The 24,736-nt window shown below is 39.8% G+C and overlaps 2 protein-coding genes across 8 annotated transcripts in view; one reads left to right on the plus strand and one right to left on the minus strand.

Moving 5' to 3' along the window:
- The window catches only part of ca16b (carbonic anhydrase XVI b), a 110,033-nt gene extending 95,969 nt beyond the window's left edge, over positions 1-14,064 (plus strand). Inside the window, exons 15-29 of the mRNA XM_080891799.1 lie at positions 1,053-1,144; positions 2,653-2,749; positions 2,864-2,946; positions 3,365-3,499; positions 3,595-3,729; positions 4,817-4,989; positions 5,118-5,253; positions 6,918-7,064; positions 7,505-7,598; positions 8,008-8,084; positions 9,240-9,368; positions 9,531-9,677; positions 9,843-9,985; positions 11,561-11,696; positions 12,565-14,064. Of these exons, the coding sequence (XP_080747925.1) occupies positions 1,053-1,144; positions 2,653-2,749; positions 2,864-2,946; positions 3,365-3,499; positions 3,595-3,729; positions 4,817-4,989; positions 5,118-5,253; positions 6,918-7,064; positions 7,505-7,598; positions 8,008-8,084; positions 9,240-9,368; positions 9,531-9,677; positions 9,843-9,985; positions 11,561-11,696; positions 12,565-12,711 (1,871 nt within the window). The 3' untranslated portion in view covers positions 12,712-14,064. The remainder of the gene's footprint in view (positions 1-1,052; positions 1,145-2,652; positions 2,750-2,863; positions 2,947-3,364; positions 3,500-3,594; positions 3,730-4,816; positions 4,990-5,117; positions 5,254-6,917; positions 7,065-7,504; positions 7,599-8,007; positions 8,085-9,239; positions 9,369-9,530; positions 9,678-9,842; positions 9,986-11,560; positions 11,697-12,564) is intronic.
- Positions 14,065-16,751: 2,687 nt separating this feature from the next.
- cadpsb (Ca2+-dependent activator protein for secretion b) overlaps positions 16,752-24,736 on the minus strand; it is a 66,459-nt gene continuing 58,474 nt past the window's right edge. For all 7 annotated transcript variants that reach the window (XM_080891516.1, XM_080891515.1, XM_080891514.1 and 4 more), the window contains 8 exons: positions 24,552-24,707; positions 24,258-24,405; positions 24,077-24,151; positions 23,886-23,969; positions 23,598-23,630; positions 23,321-23,428; positions 18,287-18,391; positions 16,752-18,043 (listed from right to left, as the gene is read on the minus strand). In XM_080891516.1, the coding sequence (XP_080747642.1) occupies positions 17,867-18,043; positions 18,287-18,391; positions 23,321-23,428; positions 23,598-23,630; positions 23,886-23,969; positions 24,077-24,151; positions 24,258-24,405; positions 24,552-24,707 (886 nt within the window). In that variant the 3' untranslated portion in view covers positions 16,752-17,866. The remainder of the gene's footprint in view (positions 18,044-18,286; positions 18,392-23,320; positions 23,429-23,597; positions 23,631-23,885; positions 23,970-24,076; positions 24,152-24,257; positions 24,406-24,551; positions 24,708-24,736) is intronic.

Below are 24,736 nucleotides of genomic sequence, written 5' to 3' on the forward strand. Positions count from 1 at the left end.
CATTAAATCTTTTCAAAGGGTTTTCTGTATTACCTTAATGTCTGCTTTGCAGTTTCTGTTCATTTACATGTGAATTGACTCCGGAAACAGCACTGTAGAAGTTGTGTGACTGGCTTTTCTTAGCCCTTATTGTCCCAGGCAGCAGTGGAGTGGCAGCTAATCGATATCAGACTTTACTTTCACAGTCGCTTTAAGCTCAGGGACATTTCAAGGCTGTGACATCAGTCGAGCTATAATCATGATGCTAGTATTGACTCTGCATGCACTCTGTTTTTATTGCTCTTTCTTTGTTTCTTCCCTTGTTTCTCTTGTTGTTTGTTTGTTTGTTCCTCTCTTTTTCCCCCCACTATATTTTCTCTCTGCTTATCTATTTGTGTGTATTTGTAGTGATTCAGAAGTTTGAAATGGAGCCGTGGGACCTTTAAGCCCACCTTTTGTTCAGCTTTATGTCCTGTCAAGAATGGGCCTAATCAGCCTTAGTCTATTACACTTTCTAGCTGCCACAAAGCCACATTTCACCCAGAGCTACTCTGATGAACTGATCAGGCTGATAAGTCTCTTGACACTAATATAGATGGAAAAAAGACACTTTGATAAATGACCAGATTAATAGGCAAGAATTCACCTCTATGCTGTAGCCACTGAGGCAAGTAAAAGCCTCGGAGGCCCCAGCTGCTAGTGTGTATTAGTTAAGACATTGGCCAGAATCGGCAGCGATGACAGCTGGGTCTCCTGCACTGTCCCTGTGTGATGCTGACCAGCCTTATCAAAGATCTTTCATGTGTGATTTGGAGCTGATTTGGCTCAGATGAGACAGATGTGTCTTCCTGTACAGCTCAAAATGCCAAAATCTAGGTGTTTGTGATAGAGGTCACTTGGTTATTTATTTATTTTTTAAATCTTTTCCTTTTGTTAAAAATAATCTACCAGTCTCACTGATGTAGTGATGCCGCGTAAAAGTAAACAAAGTCACAAATTTCTTTCATTTCTGTTAGTGAGTAAAAAAGCGATGACATAATGGGCACTTGCTGTTTTTACTGCTTCCCCTGCAGATGACATGGAGGCCATCCCTGTTAAGCAGTTTGTGAAACACGTCATGGAGCTCTACAAAAACAACATGCAGGGTTTTGCTGAGGAGTTTGAGGTACTCTTTTGACACAACATTGTGAAGCATTGTTAACCCTCGCTGCGTACAGAGTCGTGTTTTACATCAGAGCTGGGTTTTGTTGGTCTGCATGAAGGAGCTAAAACATCCATTGTTGCCTTTTAGTTCTACTCTGCTTTACGTTACCTACAAACTAAACAAGAGGTCATGTATGCCAACATGCAGCTCTTTGATTGGGCAGTTTTGACAACTTTGTGCTGACAGCAGGTCTTGCAGTCCTTTACTACTCATTTGTATTTACAAAAGAAAAGGTCCTGAAGGTTTATTGATAAAGGAGCATCATCATGAATGGAGATGAGCGAGTGGAAAGGGTACGAAAAGCTTTTTAAAATAATTACTGTGTTGTTGCTGCGTTTTATGTATTTCTTTCACTTAGACAAAGAACCATAAAATCGAGCCAATCCAGTGGATCTGCTTTGCTTTCACGCCACAAACCTCGCCACACTCTGCTCGAGGGAAGAACTTTCCTCGTAGTCTTCCTCTGTGTAGTTTACCGCTCAGCCATAAAAGGCCAATGGTATGTTGTTGTCACCGAGTCAGACAGGCTGTGTATCTGTATCTAATGTAATCTCAGGCAAGTTCGATCAATCTAAAGGTCAGAGGTCAAGCTTTATGAAAATCTTGTCACTGCAATCTTCACTTTCCATTATTTTAGATACATCTACTAAGGGGTTTTCACACCAGTCCAAACCCAACAAACCAAATGAGAAGTTTCCAGATTTTCTTTGAAGTAAAAAAAAAAAAGAAAAAATTACGTAAATTTGCATAAAAGCACATAAACTAGTGCTGATACTGCTAAACTACTGAGCGCAGAATTTATCTTTTGTGCACGCTCTCTCCAAATGGGCCTGCCAAATCTGAACAATGGTTGGACATTATATCATGCACACACTCGTGCGCGGGGTTGCTAATTTTGAACAGATGGTTGAGAGAAAGATGGAGAGAGAGACCAGAGTGATGAAGGTTAATTAGAGAAGGTCTGTCTGCCGGTTGACCGGACGGGAACACACTCTCTGTGTAACTAGGTTAAGAAAGGAGGCAAAAGCTTCACCCCCAGTGTATTCCTTCTAATTGGGGTCATGTAATGTGATGCCTGTGTGCGCAGTGTTCAAATGCACCACGACGAAGCCGTTTTGGACGTGATTGTTTTTTTGGGGGGGTGACTGAATGCATCGTGCTGTAGAAAAGAAGAAGGCTGTTCTACTAGAGGCTCGAGTTCAAGCCCCAGTTGCAGCAAGCATCTGCTCTGAAGCGTCCTTGAATAAGGCACAGAATCCATGCTAGAGGTTCGGCTTTAAATTGGGGGCTATGAGCTGTGCACAGGGGAGATCTGTAGGGTGGAAAAAAATAAAACTTCCCCAACAATATAGTATCAGAAAGAACACTGAGATTTTGAGTAAATATAACTTCTTTTTAGAATGTAATTCTGTTAGATCTAGCCTCCTTAATAAAATCAATTTCTGTTTATTTTTTTTCCCTCCCTGCAGGAGGTCCAACGCTCCACAGCCGACCTGAAAATCACAGCAGAACATTCCAATCATCCTGACAACAAGCACAAAAACAGATACATCAACATTGTGGCCTGTGAGTCAGCTGTAAAATCTGATTACGTCTGCCGCTTTGGATTCCAATAGTGTTCATAAAACGGGTTTTCATCTTTTTAATAATTCTCACAAATATGTCAATGCTTCCCCTTAGACGACCACAGCCGGGTGAAATTACGGGCTTTGGCAGGAAAAGATGCCAAACATTCGGATTACATTAATGCCAACTATGTGGATGTGAGTTCAACCAGCCACTTAACATTGTTGAAGGTTTACTTTTCTTTTTTTTTGTTTTTGAAATGGAAAGGTTGCGAGTCTGAACCGCTTCAGCTGAACAGCGACTTGAATGAAGCAATAGTGCGATGTGAAAGAGTTATTGGCAGTGCTAAACGGCTTGCTGACAGCTTTGTTTAAAATATCAATCGAGGTGTCCAAGTCATAAACCTGACAGATAGTAATAAAAAATTTTACATTTATATTTGAGAAATGTATTCATGCATGAATACGTATCATTACTGTCAGCTCAAGGAGTGAATTTCATGACCAGCAAATGTTTCGCCAGTAAATCGGTTGCATCAGCTATATCAGGAATATTGATAGAGGAGTGATTGCATCTTACCAGTAAACAACACTCCCGCCACTCTCCTGTTTTCAGGGCTACAACCAGCCCAGAGCTTATATAGCTGCTCAGGGCCCTCTCAAGTCTACATTCGAGGACTTCTGGAGGATGGTGTGGGAGCAGAACACTGGAGTCATAGTCATGATCACGAACCTTGTGGAGAAAGGAAGAGTAGGTTCACTTTGATCTATCGCATAATCGAAGCAAACATTTGACTGTAATTCAGATAGGTTCAAATGTAACTCTGTGCATGCTGTGTGTTTCAGAGGAAATGTGACCAGTACTGGCCAACAGAGAACAGCGAGCAGTATGGAAGCATCGTGGTGACCCTGAAAAGCACCAAAGTGCACGCTTGCTACACATTGCGCCGTTTCCTCATTAGGAACACTAAAGTTAAAAAGGTAACCAGACACTTGCACTATAATAAACTTTGTCTTAGTGGGTTGAACCTGCTGAAATATTGAAACATCGACATCACGGTCCAGTCAAAAGAAAACACTGGTCGACATCTGCCTGCTTCAGAAATGTATTTCGTAAATATGAATCTGCTCTAATGGCAGAGAATTTTTGTGTACTCTGAAAATTATTAATATTGTTCCAATTTGGAATTAGTGGGAAACATCTGATTACACTGAACAGATCAACGGATCAAGCCAAGGTTGTATCCATGTGTAACATGAGATGCGTCATGTTTTTTTTGGAGGGGGGCGCGGGGGTTTGTGGATTATAATTAAAAACCTTCCCAAAAAATGAAATCAGGACAGATTTATAAGGGTAATCAGATTTATCAGGTCACATTTATCCAACATGTTCTCTCTCTCTGACTGTTAAATCTTAACGCAGCTTTCATTATCATTCATTTTGGTATGGTCCCTACCCCCAGACATTCAGTAACCATAGTGACTACCTTGCACCAGTCATTTCCTGGAAACGAATATTTAGTAACAACTATTCTTAATATTAGAACTTGTTTTTGTTGTGGGGATAGAACTTTAAGTGATTGTGGGCAGGTTACAGAGTAAAATGTCATATTCATCAAACCATTAGTGAGCCCTCATGTCCTGTGAACGGAGGCCGTGCCAAATTTGCGTCAGGACAGAATAAAAGCAATCACTGAGAAATATTGATTTGTAGTATCCCTACCCTCTAAGGGATTATGTGGACCCAAACAGCACAGAGCAGTCACAGGATGTCCTTGTGTAAAGGTGAACGGTGCGAGTTTTTCTATTCATTCATCACCCATTTTTCTTTCAGTAGCCAGCCGTACACAGTTCATGGGTAACCACGGGGAGATCCAGAGTTTTTTGTACATGCTTACGCTAGGACACGCATTATAATGTTGTAAAGAACAAATAAAGGCTTTATTTTTTTTTATTTTTTTATTTTTTTCTGTTTAGAAATGCTGAGTGGGAGATTTCAAATGCTATGCTGTTTATCTCCCGACTATTTTGTTCCGTGCTCAGAAATGTTGTTTCTGATGTCTTTCAGGGGCAGAAGGGGAACCCGAAAGGGAAACTAAATGAGCGCATTGTGGTCCAGTATCACTACACTCAGTGGCCTGACATGGGAGTACCGGAGTACACCCTTCCTGTCCTCACCTTCATCAACCGCTCGTCTGCAGCTCGTGCTGCAGACATGGGCCCTGTCCTGGTGCACTGCAGGTACATCATTATTACTTAGCTCCTGGGCTAGATGAGTGTTACTTATTAGCATTAGGCTCATATTTGCTGACCTGGCCAAAAGCTTCCTGTACGGGTTTGCTTATATTGCTTGTCGCTCTGCTCTTCAGTGCAGGCGTGGGGCGCACCGGAACATACATTGTCATTGACAGCATGCTGCAACAAATCAAGGACAAAAGCACAGTCAGCGTCCTGGATTTTCTCAAACATATCCGCACACAACGCAACTACCTAGTCCAGACTGAGGTAAGAAGCACTAAATAATCAGTTACTCTGGGAAATGTCTCTAAAGGTCATCTCTGATTAAAGATGGATAGGGAGTTATGAAAGCTGTTCACTTTGATACTCTAAGCTCAGGTAAAGGTCACGCTTCCTGCAGTTTCAATGCAACACGCAGAGCAAAATGTGATGTGGTGAGACCAGAATGAGTCCATACTGGCTGTCCTCTGGCAGCACTTTAGTCGTTTTTTTAACTATGGGATGATTGGTCATAGTTACCTGCTGCCCCTATCCATTTATATTCCTGCTATCTTCTCTATGAGATCAGTTCACAGACAACTGTCAGGAAATGTGATGTTGTTGTCTCTTCCACGGTTTCATGTAAGCTTTTTAGTACCAGTTTACCTTGGAAAAAACAGTTAATTTAACCAGATATTACATATTTTATCTTAATACCCTCACTAAATGTTAGAGGCAGGTATTGTAGTTTTGATTTCACTGTCAAAGATTTGGATGTTACATTAGAAGTCCACAATGACAGGCTGACCCACCTCACGGCATACAACCCTGAGAATGTCCAACAAAAAGCAGACTCCTGGTCACGCTCCTGACCTGCAAACTCTTCAAACTGAAAACTGCCTTTTGGTATCGGGCTCATAGCAGCAGACCCAGCTCTGATCAGCACTGATGATCCTCACCGTGAAAGGTTCAGTTTGACAGAGAGGTTTCTGCCTGCTGTCAGTTTGACGTCTGCAGTGAAAGATTTCCAGGAAGCAACTTTTAAAGGGGAATCGACAAATTCAGATTAAATGTTTTGTTTTCTTTTTTTATTTCTTTTGACTGACTCTACTAGTTACTCTGCAGAATCCAATATTTATGATCTAATCATTTATATTTTAATTAAATATATTGTTTTTATAATGTCTGTAGATGTCTGATTTTTATCTTCAGTAAACAATGCTAAAACTTGGCATGGAAGAGTACTTGGAATTAAAAATGTATAATAATAATAATGTTTTTTTCCTAACAATCATTTTAAATAAGCATTTTAATTAATAAACTCACTTTTTGTCAATAAAAGTAAATCGGCTTGGTGGCTATAACTGGATGAAGTCTAGTTCTTACGTAATTTGGGATACATCAGCTTTTTCTGGTAAGAATGGCTCCTTTGTTCTCCACATGTCCATCTTCCTCTGTTTTTTTTAAAGCTCTTTGGGAATCATCTGGTTGGAGGGAAAACACTATTTTGTGCCTGTTGTCTCTGGCTTTTTTCACATATTCAACAAAACAAATGGGAACAAATTTTGTGCTTTTGCAGCAGGTTACCAGTAGCAAAGTGCCTAAAGATACAATTTAAAATCAGTTCTTTGCTGCGTTGTCTTTTATGTGTTGACACATCACTGATTCATCCTTTGAGTTTGGTGCCTTTTTATGTTTGAATGATTCGTAGGTCAGTGTCAAGTGACTTAACAAACAAAACAAAAAATTCCTGTGAGACTGTTTAGGTATAACGACTGGACTGAAACTGAGCGAAAAGAGAGCGTTGTCAAAATAAAAACTTTGAAACACCTTCAAAAAGCCTGGAGAGATATTGCTGGAGACTACTTTAAAAGAATCTGGCTCCTTGGAAGCAAAATATAAAGATACATTGAAACATTTCTGAATGCTCTATACCTTTTGTCTCCCACCAGGAGCAGTATGTTTTCATCCACGATGCTTTAATGGAGGCTATCCTGAGCAGAGAGACGGAGGTGCCCGCCTGGCAGCTTCACAGCTATGTCAACAGCGTCCTTACACCCAACTCAACAGGCCGCACACGGCTGGAGAAGCAGTTCAGGGTTAGTAAGCGCGCAAGTCTAACTAGTCGCGTTAGACGAGCTGTCTGCGTCAGCAGTGGCTCCATCAGCTGCATTTGAGGTGGTCTTTGACTCAGAAGCTTGTTAGCAACACGCAGGCGGCTTTCCACTCGCAGACAGAAATAAATTGAGAGCGTCTCTGATGTTGATGCTAATAAAGTCATGTCTGTCACCCCTGCCGCCTTATGCAAAGCTTGATGAATGTTTCATTAAGCTCCTGCTCATTCAACATCAGGAGAGACAAACTAATTGCTCCCACATAATGTCACTTCCTCCTGAGATTCACATGCTTGTTATTAATGTGAAAGACTTGCTGTTAATTTTGGGGTTTAAACAGTATTATATCTTAGTTTTTATGTGTTTGATTTTAATTTACAGCGACTCTCCGGACTAAAATCTAATTTTGCCTTCTCTCTCGCCAGCTGCTGACTCAGTGCAACACACGCTTTGTGGAGTGCTTCAGCGCCCACAAAGACTGCAACAAGGAAAAGAACCGCAATTCCTCAGTGGTTCCCTGTGAGTATTTACAACAGCATACTTGACATGGAGCCGAGGCTTCGGCGAACCAAGGTCATGTCGAACAAGCTCTCGGCAAGAACGTGTTTAAATAATCTTCCACGAATCGTATCAATCTTGTGTTGGTTAATTTTGTAAATGAAAGGAAATGAGAATTGGACTCAGATTTGCTTATGGCAGATTTTGCAGCCTCTCTTTATTCATATTTCCAACATTAAAATCGGTTGCCGTAGTCCTATAAGTTAATCTTTCCATGCCTTGGTGAAACCCTGATGATGGAAAAGGAGGTCCTTGTTGCTATAGCAACAGTCGGGACTGGTAATAAATGTGTGCATTATCAGTCAGTGCAATATTACAGAGGCCGGGGTTCTGATTCAAAATGTGTTTTTCTATCTCTGCCTCTCAACAGCGGAGCGAGCAAGGGTTGGACTCGCCACTCTGCCTGGCATGAAAGGAACAGATTACATTAATGCATCCTACATAATGGTACAGTGTGATAGCTCCTGAGAGATTTTTTTTTTTTTTGTTTACTCTTTGTCATTGTGGGGTTTTTTGTGTTTTGGGGTGGTCTTTTTTTGAAGAATTTTATTGACTGATGTTTCCTGTCTTGCAATTGTTTGACAGGGACAGTGCTGAGTGTCTGAGAAAATAGCTATAAATGAACCAGAGTTAGAGCTAGAGACTAGTTTGTAGCTGTGTCCCTGGCTAGTTCTGAAAGAGCGATCTATATTTAAATGACAATGATGGTGATTGTGATGTGGAGGTTACAAGTAGGTCCATAATTTGTTGAGCAGAGACATGAATTTTATAGTTCTACCTCACAAAACCACCACATTGTCTTTACTATGTGATCGGTTCTGCAGCATTTGGCTGAATCTGAGCAGAGTATAGCCCTGAACATGTCACATTTCATCCTGCTGCTTCTGTCAGCAGTCACATCATCAATAAGAACTAGGGACTGAGTTCCATTTCCAGCCATACATGCCCATGCCATTAACATTGCCTCCACCCTGTTTGACAGATGACGTGTCTTGCTTGTTTCTCTCCTTCTCCGTATTCCTGTCTCGTCATCATGCTGGTACATTAGTCTCGGTTCATCGGTCTGAAGTCTTTGTTTCAGAGTTCTTTTAAATGTTTCCCGACAAAGTCTGATCTGCTCTTCTCGTTCCTGAGCGTAACCAGTGGTTTGCACCATGTCGTAAACCCTCTGTATTTACATTCATGAAAGCGTCTCCTGATTGTTTATTTCAAATTACAAGGAAAAACTGCAAAACTACATTGAATCTGCTTCAGATGTTATGTCTTCTTCATTTGTCGTGAAATTACAAAGCTTCACCTGGACATGAAATGTGGTCGTCAGTCAATTCTTTACTAAATTTTGGATCTCTTGTATTAAAATGCCTGGAATTCTTAAACATTTAATTCGAAATTTAATTTCAACTGAACTCAAATCTGCATTTCATTCACATTTCAGTTGTTTGATTTAAAATCACCTGTGGTGGTGTACAGAGGCAAAATTACTTTTTCCACAAATTATGGACCTAACTACGTTTAAGGTTTTTTTTTAGTGTGGGAAATATTTCATATGCATGAGTGCTGTGGCCTTGAGAAAAACTAAAAGCTCACTGTCTGTCATTTCAGGGCTACTACAGGAGCAATGAGTTCATCATTACCCAGCATCCTTTGCCTCATACCACCACAGACTTCTGGAGAATGATTTGGGACCATAACGCTCAAATTATTGTCATGTTGCCCGACAACCACGGCCTGGTAAGTAATGGAGGAAGAATATACAATTTTTCTCTGAAGTTTCTTATTTGTCTGTCCCGCAGTTTCTGATGGACGTGCGCCGTTTGTACGTGAACATTTAGAATGAAAATGAATCATTAGTGAAAAAGTAAATACCAGGTTTCTTTCATGGTTTCCCTGCAGGCTGAGGATGAATTTGTTTACTGGCCGAGTCGCGAAGAGGCCATGAACTGCATCGCCTTCACTGTCACACTCATCAGTAAGGACAGACTGTGCCTCTCCAACGAGGAGCAGATCATCATCCATGACTTCATTCTAGAGGCCACACAGGTAGCTGCTCCTCTGCCTCATTACATCAGTGTTGGGTTATTATTACATGACGCATCACGTCAGGAGTTCATCATCTTTATTACATTTTATTTCAGTGGGGAAATGCTGTAATGTGTAGAATCCTAATTAAACATGTCATGGGTGTGCGCTCTTCTTCTCCAACAGGACGATTACGTTCTGGAGGTGAGGCATTTCCAGTGCCCTAAATGGCCAAACCCTGATGCCCCTCTCAGCAGCACCTTCGAGCTCATTAGTGTCATCAAGGAGGAAGCCATGACTCGAGATGGCCCCACTATTGTGCATGATGAGTATGTTTATATTTACCTTTATGGCTTTTGTGATGAGAAAAGACTAAATAATCTTTGGGTTAAGGTTCAAGTTAAGTTAATCTAAATGTGAAGAGTTCAGAAGGGAAGGTCTCCTCAGATGTTAACTTAATTTTTGGTAGATGTGGTGACATTGTAGGGTCTTCACGAGTGGGATACAGATGGAGTGCTTTCCATGGCTTGGGCTTTGAAAAATCCTTAAGTGTGTGCACTTGGAGGATAAACCAAAACGCCAGAAGTGTTTTTAGTAACCAGGCAACCAAAACGTTTTCCATGTTCCCAGCTGATGTCTTTCCTCCAGACGTCTGTACAAATACTTAGCTGCTGTTGGTAACAGCAGCGCCTATCAGAATAGTTCTCATTGCACAATGTCCTCACAATGAAAAATAAATCTGTTTGCTCCCTGTAGTTGTCAAAGAGCAAAAAAACAGCCCCAGTGTTCCCCCACTCATTTATATACTAGGTGTGAACATGATGGGATGCTTATGACTGACAAGGGAAGCTGTATGCAGCCAGGTTTTTGCTTTCTTTGATTCAGTGCAGTGATGATTTTTTTTTCTTTATAAATTAACTTGTTGTGAGTCTTGCAGAAAGACACCCAGTAGTATTAGAGGTCAGTGGGAAACACATCTTACTGCCCAATTAATTTAAATTGCTTACAACTTTGCCTTTAAATTGGCACTGTACCTTTTATTTTATATTAATTAATTTGACGTTTTTCTCACTTTTACTTATTCAGTTATTTACAGTGGTGGCAAATGTAGTTGTGACCTCCATCAGTGCTTTCTATATGCAACTGCATGCATGACTCTTAACTGGTATTGTTAAACCATTCAATCAAACATTATGCAGTTCAACTGGATTCTAGTGCAGAGACTGCCGAGGCATTGTGATTCAAGTGTACTCGCTGACAGCCCTTTCTCTCAGTGTCCGATAACCTTGAGTGATACTGTGTTGTGACATGTCAGTCTTTAGAGCACACAATGAAGATCACAATGATCTAACCTCAGTTTAAGAGTGATATAAGCACAAGGAACTATTCAATGTGAAAGGGACATGGCAAAGTGAAACCGTTAACTTTGGGGGAGGGAGGAAGAACCTTTCCGATGTCTTTGACTAGTATGCATGTGCAGGGCAAAAATAACAATTTATGACACTTAATAATTTTGCCATGCCTAATTAACCCTTTGGTATGAGTTTGTGGTCACAAGCGCTACATTCAAGTCTTCCTTAATAGAACATGATGTTCATTTTGTCCCAATTAGAGTTGAATAAATAAGAAAGCAAAGTTTACTTTTAGGCCTGGCAACATTTTACTTGATAAGTTGCTGCAGAACGAACGTGTAGTGTTTGCGGTTTAAAAAAAACAAACAAAACCAAAACAGTAGTCCAGAAACCAGCAGTGACTATGCATAACGTCAGCAGCTTATTTGTAGTAGCTGTGTTCAAGCTATAAAGCGACATACAAGAAATTAGCCCTACATATGCAGTCATTAAGGCGATAACACAAAAATAGGAAAACAGCCAGCAGAGCTGATTCTGGGTATCTCCTCTCAGGTATGGAGCAGTGTCAGCAGGAATGCTCTGTGCCCTCACCACGCTGTCCCAGCAGCTGGAGAACGAGGGTGTTGTCGACATCTATCAGGTGGCTAAGATGATCAATCTCATGAGGCCAGGAGTCTTCACTGACATAGTAAGTTCACACTGTGGTAAAACATCGAGTGCCTAAAATTTTGTGTTACAATTGTCAAATATTTTTATCATTTTTTTTTCCTTTAACAAGCATGTCAAACACCTTTGAAGTTGAAGTGGATTGTCTGCTTGCACAGTGCTTTACTGTGTAGTCTACTGTCACCATTTTCCATAAAACCCAACTAAAAACGAGTATCTGCTCCGAATGGGCCTCTGAATTAATGCTAAATGTTGCTCTGTATCTGCCGGAAGTATAAATAGATTTGGATTGGGTTGCTAACACCTTTTGCATATCAACTTCATTAGCTTGCGATTGACATTGTTGCGTTTACAGCTTGTTCTGCTGCCCCCAAGTGGCCAGAAAGTCAATTAATACTGCCTTAAGCTGCATTTACTGCTGCATTGATTATTTTCTTGTCAACAGCAGGCAGAAAAACAGGCTGGCAGATACACAAATTGCCAGGTGTCTTCACATCAAGCACACTTTTCATTCAGCAGAGATGGAGCTCCATTAGTATTCTTGGCTTTGTCCAGTTTTCCTTAAGCTCTGTTTTCTTCACCAATTCCTGACAAAATGTCTTTGGCTTTAGCTGCTAAATGCCTCATGGTGTTCACCATCTAGTATAATTTTTTTTAAAGCTTTCTATGGTATGTGGTGAGAATTCATAAATGGATCATTTGGGCAAAAAGGCTGGCGAACTGGATGTTTCTACTTTTTAGGTGACTCACTGCAAAAGTTACTTTCATTCATCTGTTTGTAACAGAAACGTCCTTTGATGGTGGTACCTAGACATGCTTGTGATTATATTAAAAAAATTAAGTGATCTTTAGAGTGAACTTGGTGCCTATTTTTGTGTTTGTGTGCACAGGAGCAGTACCAGTACCTTTACAAAGCCATGCTCAGCCTGGTCAGTAACCGAGAGTGTGGCCTGAGCCCCATGCACATGGACACTAATGGGGCGGTGGTGATCGCAGACGAGTCGGACCCCGCAGAGAGCATGGAGTCGCTCGTCTGAGGACATTCTTACAGGCACTTAATTTGTAAAAATCCGAGAACATTTCTGAGGCCTTTTTGCCAGACTATTGATTAAAATGAATAACCTTATTACTTTTTATACTGATAAAAGTTTTTTGATATTTATGTTTTTGTCCTTTATTTCTTGTCTTAAATGTTATCCTGCTGAGCGTTTGCACCTGTTTTAATTTGACACGAGGAATAAGCAGCTCTGTCCAGTTTGCACTATACTATCAGTGTTACTGCCTAAAATCCAGTGAGCAAAAGTATGACATCATTAAATCCTGGCATCGCGAGGAAACTCGGATCTTGGACCGCGCTGAGACAAACGCGAGGCACGAAGGCCGGGATGCACTGAAGCGATCCGCTTCCTGATTGTCTCGGAACAAAACTTCACTTCATTTTACAAGCATGAATTATGTCACTTTATCACTTCAGTCAGACTAACTGTTTTGAGGCTCCGCTCCACAGGGGTGAAGCTTTTTATCTCGTGAGAGACTCACACCTGCCTATATATTATTTCCCCAGTATCTCACTGCTGTCTTGTAAAATGTACTTATGGCTTATTTTGTTAAAGTGTGTTACAACATCTAATGTGAACATTTATTGCTTTTTACAGGGATTTATATTGTTATATTGTTAAATTGTTTTGTAATATATATAAATATATCTATAAATATTATATCCCTAATAGCCAGCCAATGATTGTTTTTTTTGTTTTGTTTTTTCCTTATTTGTCCACCTGCCTTGGTGTAAACTTACTTTTTTTTTTCTTTTTTTTAAATAAATGGAGATCTGTAGCTTGTCATGTATTGCCTACAAATCTCCAGCTGTGTTTTTCTTTTCTTTCTTTTTTTTTTTTTCTTTTTTTCCAGCATTTCTTTGAGCTTTTCTAACCCAAGCGGTCCAAGCTCAGCTGTTAAACATCTGTACCAACAAAATGTAATTGCTCTACATCATTTTTTTTTCTCCATGTGTTTTTGCAATGCAGTGGATGTAACGAGAATTTATTTTTGACGCTGATCAACACCAAAATTGAATAAATGAATAAATAAAATTCACGTCAAAGTGAAAACAACTGGCAGCGGATTAGTCTTCAACATTTAAAAATCCAAATCCCACATTTTTCTGCACAAACGTTCAAGGACTTCAAGGCCACATTCACAGAGGGATCTTTGGCAGCATGTAGAAGTTGGTTGGGTTGAGTCATTTGCGGATATGTGCACATCAGTTTTGTGGATAAAGATACTGCAGTTTTGTTGACCTTTATAATCCTGCCAAGCTGATGTGAGGAAACTGCCAGTTTTTCAAGACTTAATCTGGACTCTCTCTCTCTCTCTCTCTCTCTCTCTCTCTCTCTATATATATATATATATATATATATATACACACACACACACACACACACACATACATACATACATACATACATACATACATACATATATATATATATATATATATATATATATATATATATATATATATATATATATATATATATATATATATATATATATATATATATATATATATATATATATAAAAAAATCAAAATAAAATATGGTGCATGCCTGAGCTTGAGATGTGGAGGTGAGCCTTACAAGCATAAGGTTTGTGGAAGCCCTTCACAGAAAGTAGGCAGAGAGACTTTGAGACAGGAGCTAAAAGAGGATAAACTGAGGCTGTTTTAAACTGTGAATCATTCAAGGCTGCTCCATTAGAGTGCCACAATAAAAAAGATGAAGCAGGAAATGAGTAGAAATTGCTCTCAATTAAGGAAATTCATGCTTTATAGTTCATTGTTTTACCCAATTTTACCACAGAGGAGAATCCCCGCCAGGCGTCCTGGTGAAGATGTTATTCAGTGCCTTGTTCAGATGTTTTTGGGTTTTGTTTTGTTTTTTGGGGTTTTTTTTGGATAGTTATCTTAGATAGTTATCTTTGTTCGTAATGAAGTTATTGCAGGAAAATGGAACTAGGACTTGGACTTCATGGGACTGAAATTGCTCAATGTACTGTCATCACAAAGTGGATTAACTTACGGAAGGATGGACTATTTAGATTTTATTAAAAGGGGTGAATGTGTTTGCAAATTAATCGATCTGAATCTACATTCATATAAAGACATATTGATATGGGTCATTTTTCTCCCGCTGTTGATCAGTGTCAAAAAAAATTATGTTACTTCCATTTAAAATTGTAAACAAACACTGAAAAAAGTCAAATTAGGTGAAATCTTTCTGTGGGGGGGGGAGGTGATGCTTTATTTGTAACCAAAGATGTGGTCCCGCTTTGGAACATGTTATTGGTTTTATCCTGAGATCTATTAAACCAGATAGAATTTGAAATCCATATTGTTAAATCTCGCAGATTTCCCCTGTGGAAAGTGTGAACTTATCCTTTGAGCATGTTTCACTTCTAGCCTCAAACTCGCCTTCCACAAGCTCAAGATCAAAGACTTGTGTGACGAGGTTTCAAATTCCGACTGTAAATTGTATTTTATTGGACTTTACTGCGTTAGTTTGGAACTGTAATTATAACCCATTTTCAACCCTTAACATTCCTCTCTTGGTTGTGTTTTCTGAGATCGATTTTGTTTGTTTTTTTTAATTCAATTTGATTTTTTTAACATGTATATTTTTTAAATTCATCTGATAACATCTATTTCCTTTCCACCCGGGAGTTTGCTAAATCCATTGAAACCCCTCTGACATTTGGAGAAACATCAAAACTCCACAGCGAAACTTTTTTTCATTTTTAAATTTTCACCTCGTGTTGGTGTGTGTGTGAGTGTGAATGCCAGCATCTTTCTCTGCTCACATTTGAAACACAAGTGCTGTAGCTTCACGCATTTACTTAAAAAGGAAAAAAAAATCTGTAACCTTTGTGATCATAGAAGTTTATATTTTCATACAAATATTTGGTTTGTACAGAGGACCTGTAACAGATTGTACTTTTGTGAAAACACCTCAGCAAAACTCCAACAAACGAAGCTGCCCTCCTGAGATCCGCCATGACGATTTAGATCAGATATCAGATATGTTGGTCTCGGATCACTTCAGCTACGCTGGTCATTAACTCTAATCTGTAACTTACGAAAATTTAAAAAAAAAGAAAAAAAAAAGGTTTTGTCAGTCACATTACGTGTTTATATGACAGTATCATAGTTATTCCTATGATGCTATTATATACCATATTATAATATACTGTCATTTAGGTAAATTGTATTGCTCTGCATTGAATAAAGTCTGGCTTTGGGTGCACTGCATCCTTGTATTACATGAAGTATGGAAAATAAAATAAGGAACCTGCTCTCCATGTCGCCCCCTGCTGTCACACTCTCGCCGAACAACAGTGGTGGAAGAAGTACGCACAATCCTGTGTGTTAATATATGCAAGTGATTTGCTCATTTAAATCTTTATACACTGCCGTGTCAACCTATCACATCCTCTAATTCATATTTATACTCATGATGAAATGACTGTAAAATCCTAATACATCGAGTAACCCGAGCTATGAAATAAATGTGGTGGACTGAAATATTTCCCTGTGAAATGTAGTGGAGTAGACATATGAAGTGGCATAAAATTGAAAATCCGAATGAGCTGAAATGGCACCATAGGTTCATTTTCCCCTAATGCCGCACTTTATTTTGGCAGAAATTGGCACTGTTAAAAGTATTGTAAATTAGGGGGGGGTTTGAGTCCGCCTCGGGCTCTTTTCTCTACTCTTTCTCTCTTTCGTTTTGCTCTCCATCTGAACTGTCACTATATAAAAGGTTAAAATGGATAAATACGTGCTAGGAAAAAAATAGGCATAATTAACTTTTAGCAGTCCACATGCTCAATTTAGTCCTGTATGAATGTACAAACTGCAATACAGAGGGGAAAAACATATATTACAGAATCTAAAGATCACGGATATCCTCATACTCAAAACTACTAAATGTTGTTACTTTGCACCAGGAACTCTTTGTGTTCAGTGTTGACGGTTGTGTCCCAGGTACATCTTAGGAAACATGACAGGTGATGCACATGTACAGTAATTTTTATTTAGAGGCCACAGCTCTTGCATATTACAACTGTTGGCTTTCATAAGGCAAAAGCAAGAATGAATCCACCAGCTAATTCACACAGAAAACAGAAAGCATTTGGGGAGGGTGGGAACCCACGGGCATGCAGCAATGGCTCAGAATGCAATGTACAGCATTTTATATTTATATATATTTATATAATATATACAAAACAACAGTGAGACCCAAACAAATGCCAGACATCTCATTCTACACAATTACAGAACAAAGACGGACCAACTTTTTTTTTTTTTAATAAAAAAAATTCTTTTTGCTCTTTTTCCTTGTAAAAGTGCAACTCAATTAAAATAGAACCTGTTTCAAGGCCTTTTAATGTTGAAATAAAAATAGAATCTCCCGAGTTATCAAAATGGAGCTATGAGAATATTGCATCTCTAGAATACCCACTCGAAGTTCAAGATTCCTGTTGAACCATGTCTAATTCGTAATTGAGATGAGATCACATAGCATTGACACATGATAAAAAATGCAGGTCTAGACTTACTGTCGATGTTAAGAACAGTGAGTAGACGACGGTTTATCTGTAACAGCCGTAAACAAATACAGAGGTTTTATTTTCAGTTCGAAGCAGTTGGCATTCACTTAAAAACAGACGAGACAAAGAAAAGGGTCCACACACTCATCATCACGACAATGTACCATTAATGAATGTAGAATACGACAAAGAAGCGCCATATAGGATTGCATTGGACAGGGACACACCTATTAATCTCACTCAACATTGTCAAACAAATGGTTCTCCATATTGCTTAGTAACACATAGAAATGAATTTAGAAATGAATGAATCCAAGATAGGTGCTATCTTTATCATGACACAGCTAAACTGCCAATCATGGTTATTTTTTTTAAAACATTTTTATTTTGATTTTCTTCAGTATAAGTACTATTTTTATAGTTAATAGTTCCTTCATAGGCATTTCGAGCTGACAAAGAGGTCCTAGAGTGGCTATCTGAGTTGGTACATGCATCGGTAACCAGGCTAAAGTCAAAAGTGTGAAAGGGAGGGGGTCGGGGTGAGGGAGGGTCCTAGAGGGAGGCCGGGGCTGAAGTCTCGGTGTCTAGTCGTCCTCTTCGTCCTCCTCGTCGCTGTCCTTCATGGAGATGCCTTGCATGCCTCCTTCCCTCACCGAAGCAGCGGCCTCCTCCATGGTCAGCCTGTTGCGCACCGTGTCGTACATCTTACTGTTCAGGGTGGAGTCGAGGACACCCTGCAGGCGGAAGTCCCGGTACTTTTTCTGCATGAAGACAAATATATATGTCACGTGACACGCTTCCTGCTGTGTCTACTACAAAAGAAAGTTGACATGAGATACATGGATGTCAGAGAAATAGTGAAACCATGGGCCAGCTTTTGGATCTTAAAGGACCACGTAAGCTGCAGGAGTCCAAAACCCATCCATGTGAACCCACGGTGCTCTAAGATAGACCAAGTTAGGATTTGTAGACAAAAAAAAGTTTCCAGTTTATCAACACCTTACCTTTGTAATCCTGATGAGGATTTTTAACTGGTAGACGTGGAGCTGCTGATCCATGCGTTCAGTGAGCCAGGTCCCCAGCAGGTTCATGGTGGCAGTGTACCATTGCTGAAACACAAACACAACACTCTCCAGCAAAACACACACCCACACACATACTAAAGACACCTTGACAGAAAACTAACCTTTAAGACGCAGGTATAAAACCAGAACTAAACAAGTACATTTCATAATAACATCAGCATTCAGTCACTCGGATTGAAGCTCAGTACAAAGTCTGTATCGCACTTCACAAGAAACCCATTCTTGCATGAGTCAGAACGAGCAAATAATGCAAGTTAAGAGGTTTTCGAAAAAGGGGAAATCATGTTCAAAATAAATAAAATCTCACGAGCCACAGAAGTATTACAAGCTACAGAACATGGACGTGCTTCAACTGTTTCTTTTGATCGTAGATTAAAAGATATAATACTCCAACTTCTACATGTCAGATCGCCTCATCTCTTCATCGCGTGCTTTTAACTCGGAGTTCCGGACAGCATTAAATATAAATCACTGAGCCGATATCAAAGTTAAACTTTGGAAGTTAACGCTGGTGCACTGAAGTGGTGACAACTTCAAACTGTATGGTAAAACATTAGACTTGCTACATTTCTCAAACATTTCTCTCACTTTTTGGGGGTCTCTAATTTGGATGAAAAGATCAAAACTGGTGCAACGTCTCTAGGTAGGATAGCACAACGAATGGGAACGGTGAAACAGCTAGTCTGGCTTTAACAATAGGTAAGTACAATCAAAAAGCTCAAACATAATTAACATGCTTTTTAGGTCTGAGTAAGAGAAACTGCACAATGTTAGTGCAAAACTTATCTTAGCATAAAACATGAAGCAATAAACTGTCTCCTTGCTTTGACTTCATCCATAAGAAATATTCAATTATTGTCATACTAAGAGCTAAAAGTAAAAGCAGACCTTACTGAGCTGTGTGCCAAAAACTCAGGATCCACACTGCTCTAAACACTCGGTGTCATGATGTTAAAAGTGAGGAGATATAGTCAATTTGGTCGTCTCAGACACAGATGTGGCTGTGAGCACAGAGTCTCTACCCACCTTATGTCTGTGAGGGGCAACCAATCAGAAGAAAACTGGCTTCAAGGGAGGGTAAAGGGAGCCAAGACAGCTTGTTTTTAGACAGTGGGTGAATTGAGCGGCTCCACCAAGGGCCATTAAACAACAGAAGATGATTATTCTGAGCAGTAAACCATGAAAAGCTACAGTAACAATATCCAAGAATTAAAATATCATTTTGAAATGAGCAAAATAGGTTCCCTGTCATAGAAATATGCACTCGGGTCATTTTACTAAACAACGGACTTATAAGCTTATCCCAGTGGTCAATAAGACACACAAAAAACAGAAGAGCTTCTTTGGTGTCAAATCCCCCAACGACACTTCGCACTAAACCAACAGATGGAATCAAATTAAATTCTATGTAATGTTTACTAAAGTAAATGGAAACTGCTTGAATTTCATTTAGTGATCCCAACACACTCAAGGACACAAACAGACACACGTTTACCTTTTACACAAGGAAACTGCATTTATAGCGCTACGAAGAGATGGAAGGAGCAAGTTTATGGAATTTCCCTGAGTGCACTGATATTACAGCGACTTGAAGGAATTAATTAAAAAGAGGGAAGTCATAACGCATTGAAAAATGTATCTGTCTTGAACTGCAATTACCTTTTCAACTTCTAAAAAATGTTCAAGTCGATATTTTGTAGCAGCTGCATGGCCCATCAATTACTGAAGGCAATTACTAAGCCTTTATTTATAATTTATTCAAGTGGAAACGCGGTGCTGCATTTGAAATGCCCTACACTGTGGATAGAAAACTACTATGGGGAATTGAAATTATAGTTTTGACACGGGTACATTAGCAAAAGAAAAATAGAATGAGAGTGAGTAAATGGTTTGCAGGCAGGGAGCAGCGGTGCTGTTTTCTTGTACCTTTTTCGCTCTCGTTTCCTTGGGGTGGCAATTTTCCAGACTGCACCAAAGTTACAAGAGAACAGCACCCATGTTTGATAGAAACGGGCGTCATACCTCCAAAAAAGGTCAACTTTAAACTTGTGAGTAGGCAGGAACGCAGAGAAGCTTTACAAGGCCCGAATTAGAGGTGGAAGGAGTTAGCTTAGTTGGTGTGTTTTTAGTTTTTAGGTTGAGGTTTATTGAGATCAGGATTAGGTGAATGGTTGAAAGGTTTGAACTTGCAGATGCCTGTCCACTTCACAGTCGAGTTGAGCGTGCAGTGCATGCAGACTTCGCAGGTGGGTGGGTGGGTGAGTGGCTGAGTACGTGCTAAGGACGACTGCTCTATGTGCAAATGAGGCAGAACTCTGAGGAGGGTCATGCTAGAAGATGTACACAGGAAGATTATTTGACTCTAAAATCATGCCAACCAACATAATGTGATAAAACAAGGCAACGCAACGCTAGAGATAAGTGCCACTTTTTGACTAGAGGAGGCAGCAGGAATGAAGTTAATCAGAAAACAGGAGATTAAAAGGATTGAAATAAATCAGCGTAAGAAAGAGAGATAAAGTAGAGCCTATGCAGTGTCTAGGAACGACTTCCACATGCAATGCAAATGAATGAATGGAAATGCATTCAAATCAAAAGGAAAAAAACATTGACGGCTTCGAAGTTGCTAAAACTGAAACACTCACAGCTCAAAACAAAACAAAAAAAAGTCAATTTCAACACAACGGTGCTGACTAGGATCTCAGTTGGGCACTCTGGGGCCACACGGGGGACACAAGGGGGTAAAAAGCTCCACAGTAGAAAAAATTAAGGACACACGGAGACAGGGGAGCCAGTGTGGACCTCAAAGACAAAAGCAAAACCCACTTCACAACAGCATCACTCCTGGCTCCAAATAAAAAAGAAGATTAAAAAAAAAAGTCATATTCATCTGGCACAAAAATAGAAAACCATTGTCTGTCAGACATAAAAACGTGACGTCACTGCCTCACAGAAAGAACTGAGAATCTGTCAGACACACAAAGCAATCACACGCCTGTGGAGACACAGGTCTTTACAAACAGGTTCTAAATGACATGAAGCAGACACATCACAGCATTATGTGTTGTTTGAATCACACATGGAGGACACATTTATGTCAATGTATCCCATTAGGATTATGTTTGGTAAGACAGTGCTCTCTTCCCCCTGTAACACACTGGTTCCCAACAATTCACATCCAAGTCATGCCTTTTTATGAACCCTCATTAGACCTTATACTTTTTTAACCTGCATCATGTTTTCTTCTTAGGTTGCTTTCATTAATGTTTCAAATCCCTGGAGGCAATGGAAACAGCCGTGTGGAAGTTCAGCTGCAGTTTAGCAGCGTGGGAGTTACATAAAACTGACTAAAAATGGCTCGGACCTCAGAATACTAACAATAGAAAGCTAAAGTAGATCTATTAATGCCCCCAGAGCATAAAAGTGCAAACCTGGTCCGAGCAGGTGGAAGTCATTCATCATCTGTTCTCATCAATTGTGTAAAAACAACAATAGAAAAGGGAGAAGGCGTTTGTGCTGTTTTTAGGACTATATTTATATTTGAAAAAGCTTAGTCTTTTGTGCTTTGTCCGGTTTGTTGTTTGTCATGTCTCGTTGCCCTTCGTTTCTCTTTCCCCTCACCCCAATTGTTCGCAGCAGATGGCTGCCCCTCCCTGAGCCTGGCCCTGCTGGAGGTTTGCTTGTGTTAAAAGAGAATTTTTTTTTTATTGTTGTGTTTTTTGCCACTACTATCGCCAAGTGCTTCCTCGCAGAGGATCAGTGGGTTTCTTTGTACATCGATGTAGGGTCTTTACTTTTATATAAAGAGCCTTGTGCTGACTACTGCTGTGATTTGGTGATACATAAATAAGCATGAATTGAATTCATTTTTATTAAAAGATAAAGCGATCTGTAATTGCCTATTAAAGTATTAATGAGTCAAACATGCATTGTTTCCCAATACCTTAGACTCCCGAACTCTGTTTTTTATTCAGTTTTAGCTTTTTTTTCAAAGCATGTTTTCATTTTGTGTTCATTTTATTCCCCTTTTTACTTTCTCCTGGGGGATGCTTTGAATTGCAATGTTTATTTAAAAGGTGTTACAAAGATAAATTTGCACTTTAGGACTGAAAAGTCTGTTGCAGGTTATCATTTTTACTACCAGTGCATCTATTTTCATCTTTCTCTTGCATTTTATCTAAATGATGAAATTTGGTTTATGCTTACACTGCTGTTCACTCACCTCAGTCTAAGTTGCGCAACAGACTGCTCGGGGTGTAATTAAAAAAAGGGGGGTGTGATGTCTCCTTTCTGTTCATATTTATCATCATCGTCATGACTGATCGCATTTTCCTTGGGTGGTTGGGAACCACTGTTCTAACAGATCAAGGGTATTTGCCATGTCAGCCTCTCAGATTGACCCAGGCCCGTCCAGCAGTGCATCATTCACCCAGCGTTTTCATTTCACACACAGAAACGGCACAGGTGCTTCACTGTGGACTGACGACAAAAGGACTGAGTGGGTTTTTATTTTCATTCAGGAGGCTGACATGTTTTGTGTGGAAAGCATCTGAAAGCAGAGGACAGTGGTGACTTAAAAAATACAAGAACTTGGTGTCCTGGCGTATGATCAGTATGGACAGTTCTGTTCTTTCCACAGAGAGCACTGCTTTAGATAATCCTTTCTGAGGATGCTTTTATGGACTCTTTGGTAAGTAAAAGTTTGATTTTTTAATACACAAAGGCCCAAAAGCACTGTGGCAATGCACACCAGAATGCAGAGGGCAGCTGAGATTCGGAAAGAAAAGAGACAGAGAGACAGAAAAGTCGAGAAGGGATCAGAAAAGCCTCTTCTTCCAGGCAGAAATACATTTCCTGGTCTCAAAATGGGACTTATCCCTCTCTGCCCTGTTGTTTTGCCACATTTTGGAAGGCCCCTCCCTTTTTGTGAGGAGGAGACGGCATCTTACTTACATCAAATAACCTTTCTATATACACCTCCTCATTGACCTTATCACGAAGCATATCCTGAGAGTGGCGCACAAAGGTCACGTAGCCGTCAGCTACATCCATTCCAGGTTTCTATAAGAACAGACAAAGAATAGGGTCACGACTCAGGAGAAGAGCAAACAAGCGGCTGTACCAATAATTACTGTCTTCAAAAAGGTAGAACAAAATCACTCAGATGATATTTTGTTCAGCTCTAAATGCTCACAAACAAAACAGGAAAGTCGGAGGCTGTTAAACTTACAGGTACATCCACATATTTTGAAGCAGCTTTCACCTGAAAGTCGAAACAAAACCGTCAAACAGTGGCTGAAAGGTGAAATGTTAATTATCGTCAGATTCATTAGGGCTTGGAATATTTTACTATTAAAGATACAAAACTAGAGTTCTTTTACCCTTTTTTAACCCCCCATGAGACAAAAAAAGCAGGCTTTCAGGAAATACATTCAGTTTTTCAGAATATAAAGTGAATTTTTTTAAAGAATACTTTCAAGAAAAATAAACTGAGGGACTGAAGAAAGAAAAATCTTACCGTGAATGAAAGGAATGAAGAAAAGAGAGTGCCTTCATCATATCTGGAAATTTTGGCCAGCACTCCCTCCAATATGGCAACAAACTGAAAAACGAGAGGAATCATGAACAATCTAATAATCATATTTTAAAAAAGTCAAGTTAAATTTTTTTCTACTATTGTTATCAAAGTAAGCTGATATGAAGCTGCACCTTTGCAACCAGAAGCTGAATCATGTCCCTCACACTCTCCTCAATCAGCTCGTCTATCTGGGAGTGGAACTGTTTCTGTGGAAAGCAGAAGAATTTCCAACAAAAGTATTCACGTCAGCAAATTAAAAGCACAAAGCCTCATTGTCCAACATGCAATCATTGCCCCAGATGAAGTTTTTACCTCTTGGCCCATCTCCATAGCACACAATTTTGCTGATTGGTCCTTGGCGTCCACCATCACGTTGAACATGGTGCATAATGTTGGAGAGATGCGGAAATCTGTGGACTTGCTGCTCTTTGCCAGCTTGGACTCAAATGCCATCCTGGTGCTGCAGTGCAAATTAAAAATGATACACTCTAAAATGAAAATGTGCTGCAGATGTTCATTATGCAGAAAACAAACTCTTTGCATTTTGGAGCTTTTGTGTCTCTCGCAGTTTGTCATCATCTCCCGCACAGTCACACAAATACACACCGTTTGACACAGTTCTCGATCATGTTGCTCGACATGAGCTTGATGCGGCTCTCGAGGTGTTTGGCAAACTCCTCCTCAGGCCAGTGCAGGTCCCTGATGAAAGTCTGGAGGGCGTCCAGCTTCCAGAAGAGGTCCTCCGATGTCCCGGAGCCATTACTGCCATTGACCCAAACACACATACACAG

This window comes from Rhamphochromis sp. 'chilingali' (genome assembly GCF_963969265.1).
Source record: "Rhamphochromis sp. 'chilingali' genome assembly, chromosome: 9".
NCBI lineage: Eukaryota > Metazoa > Chordata > Actinopteri > Cichliformes > Cichlidae > Rhamphochromis > Rhamphochromis sp. 'chilingali'.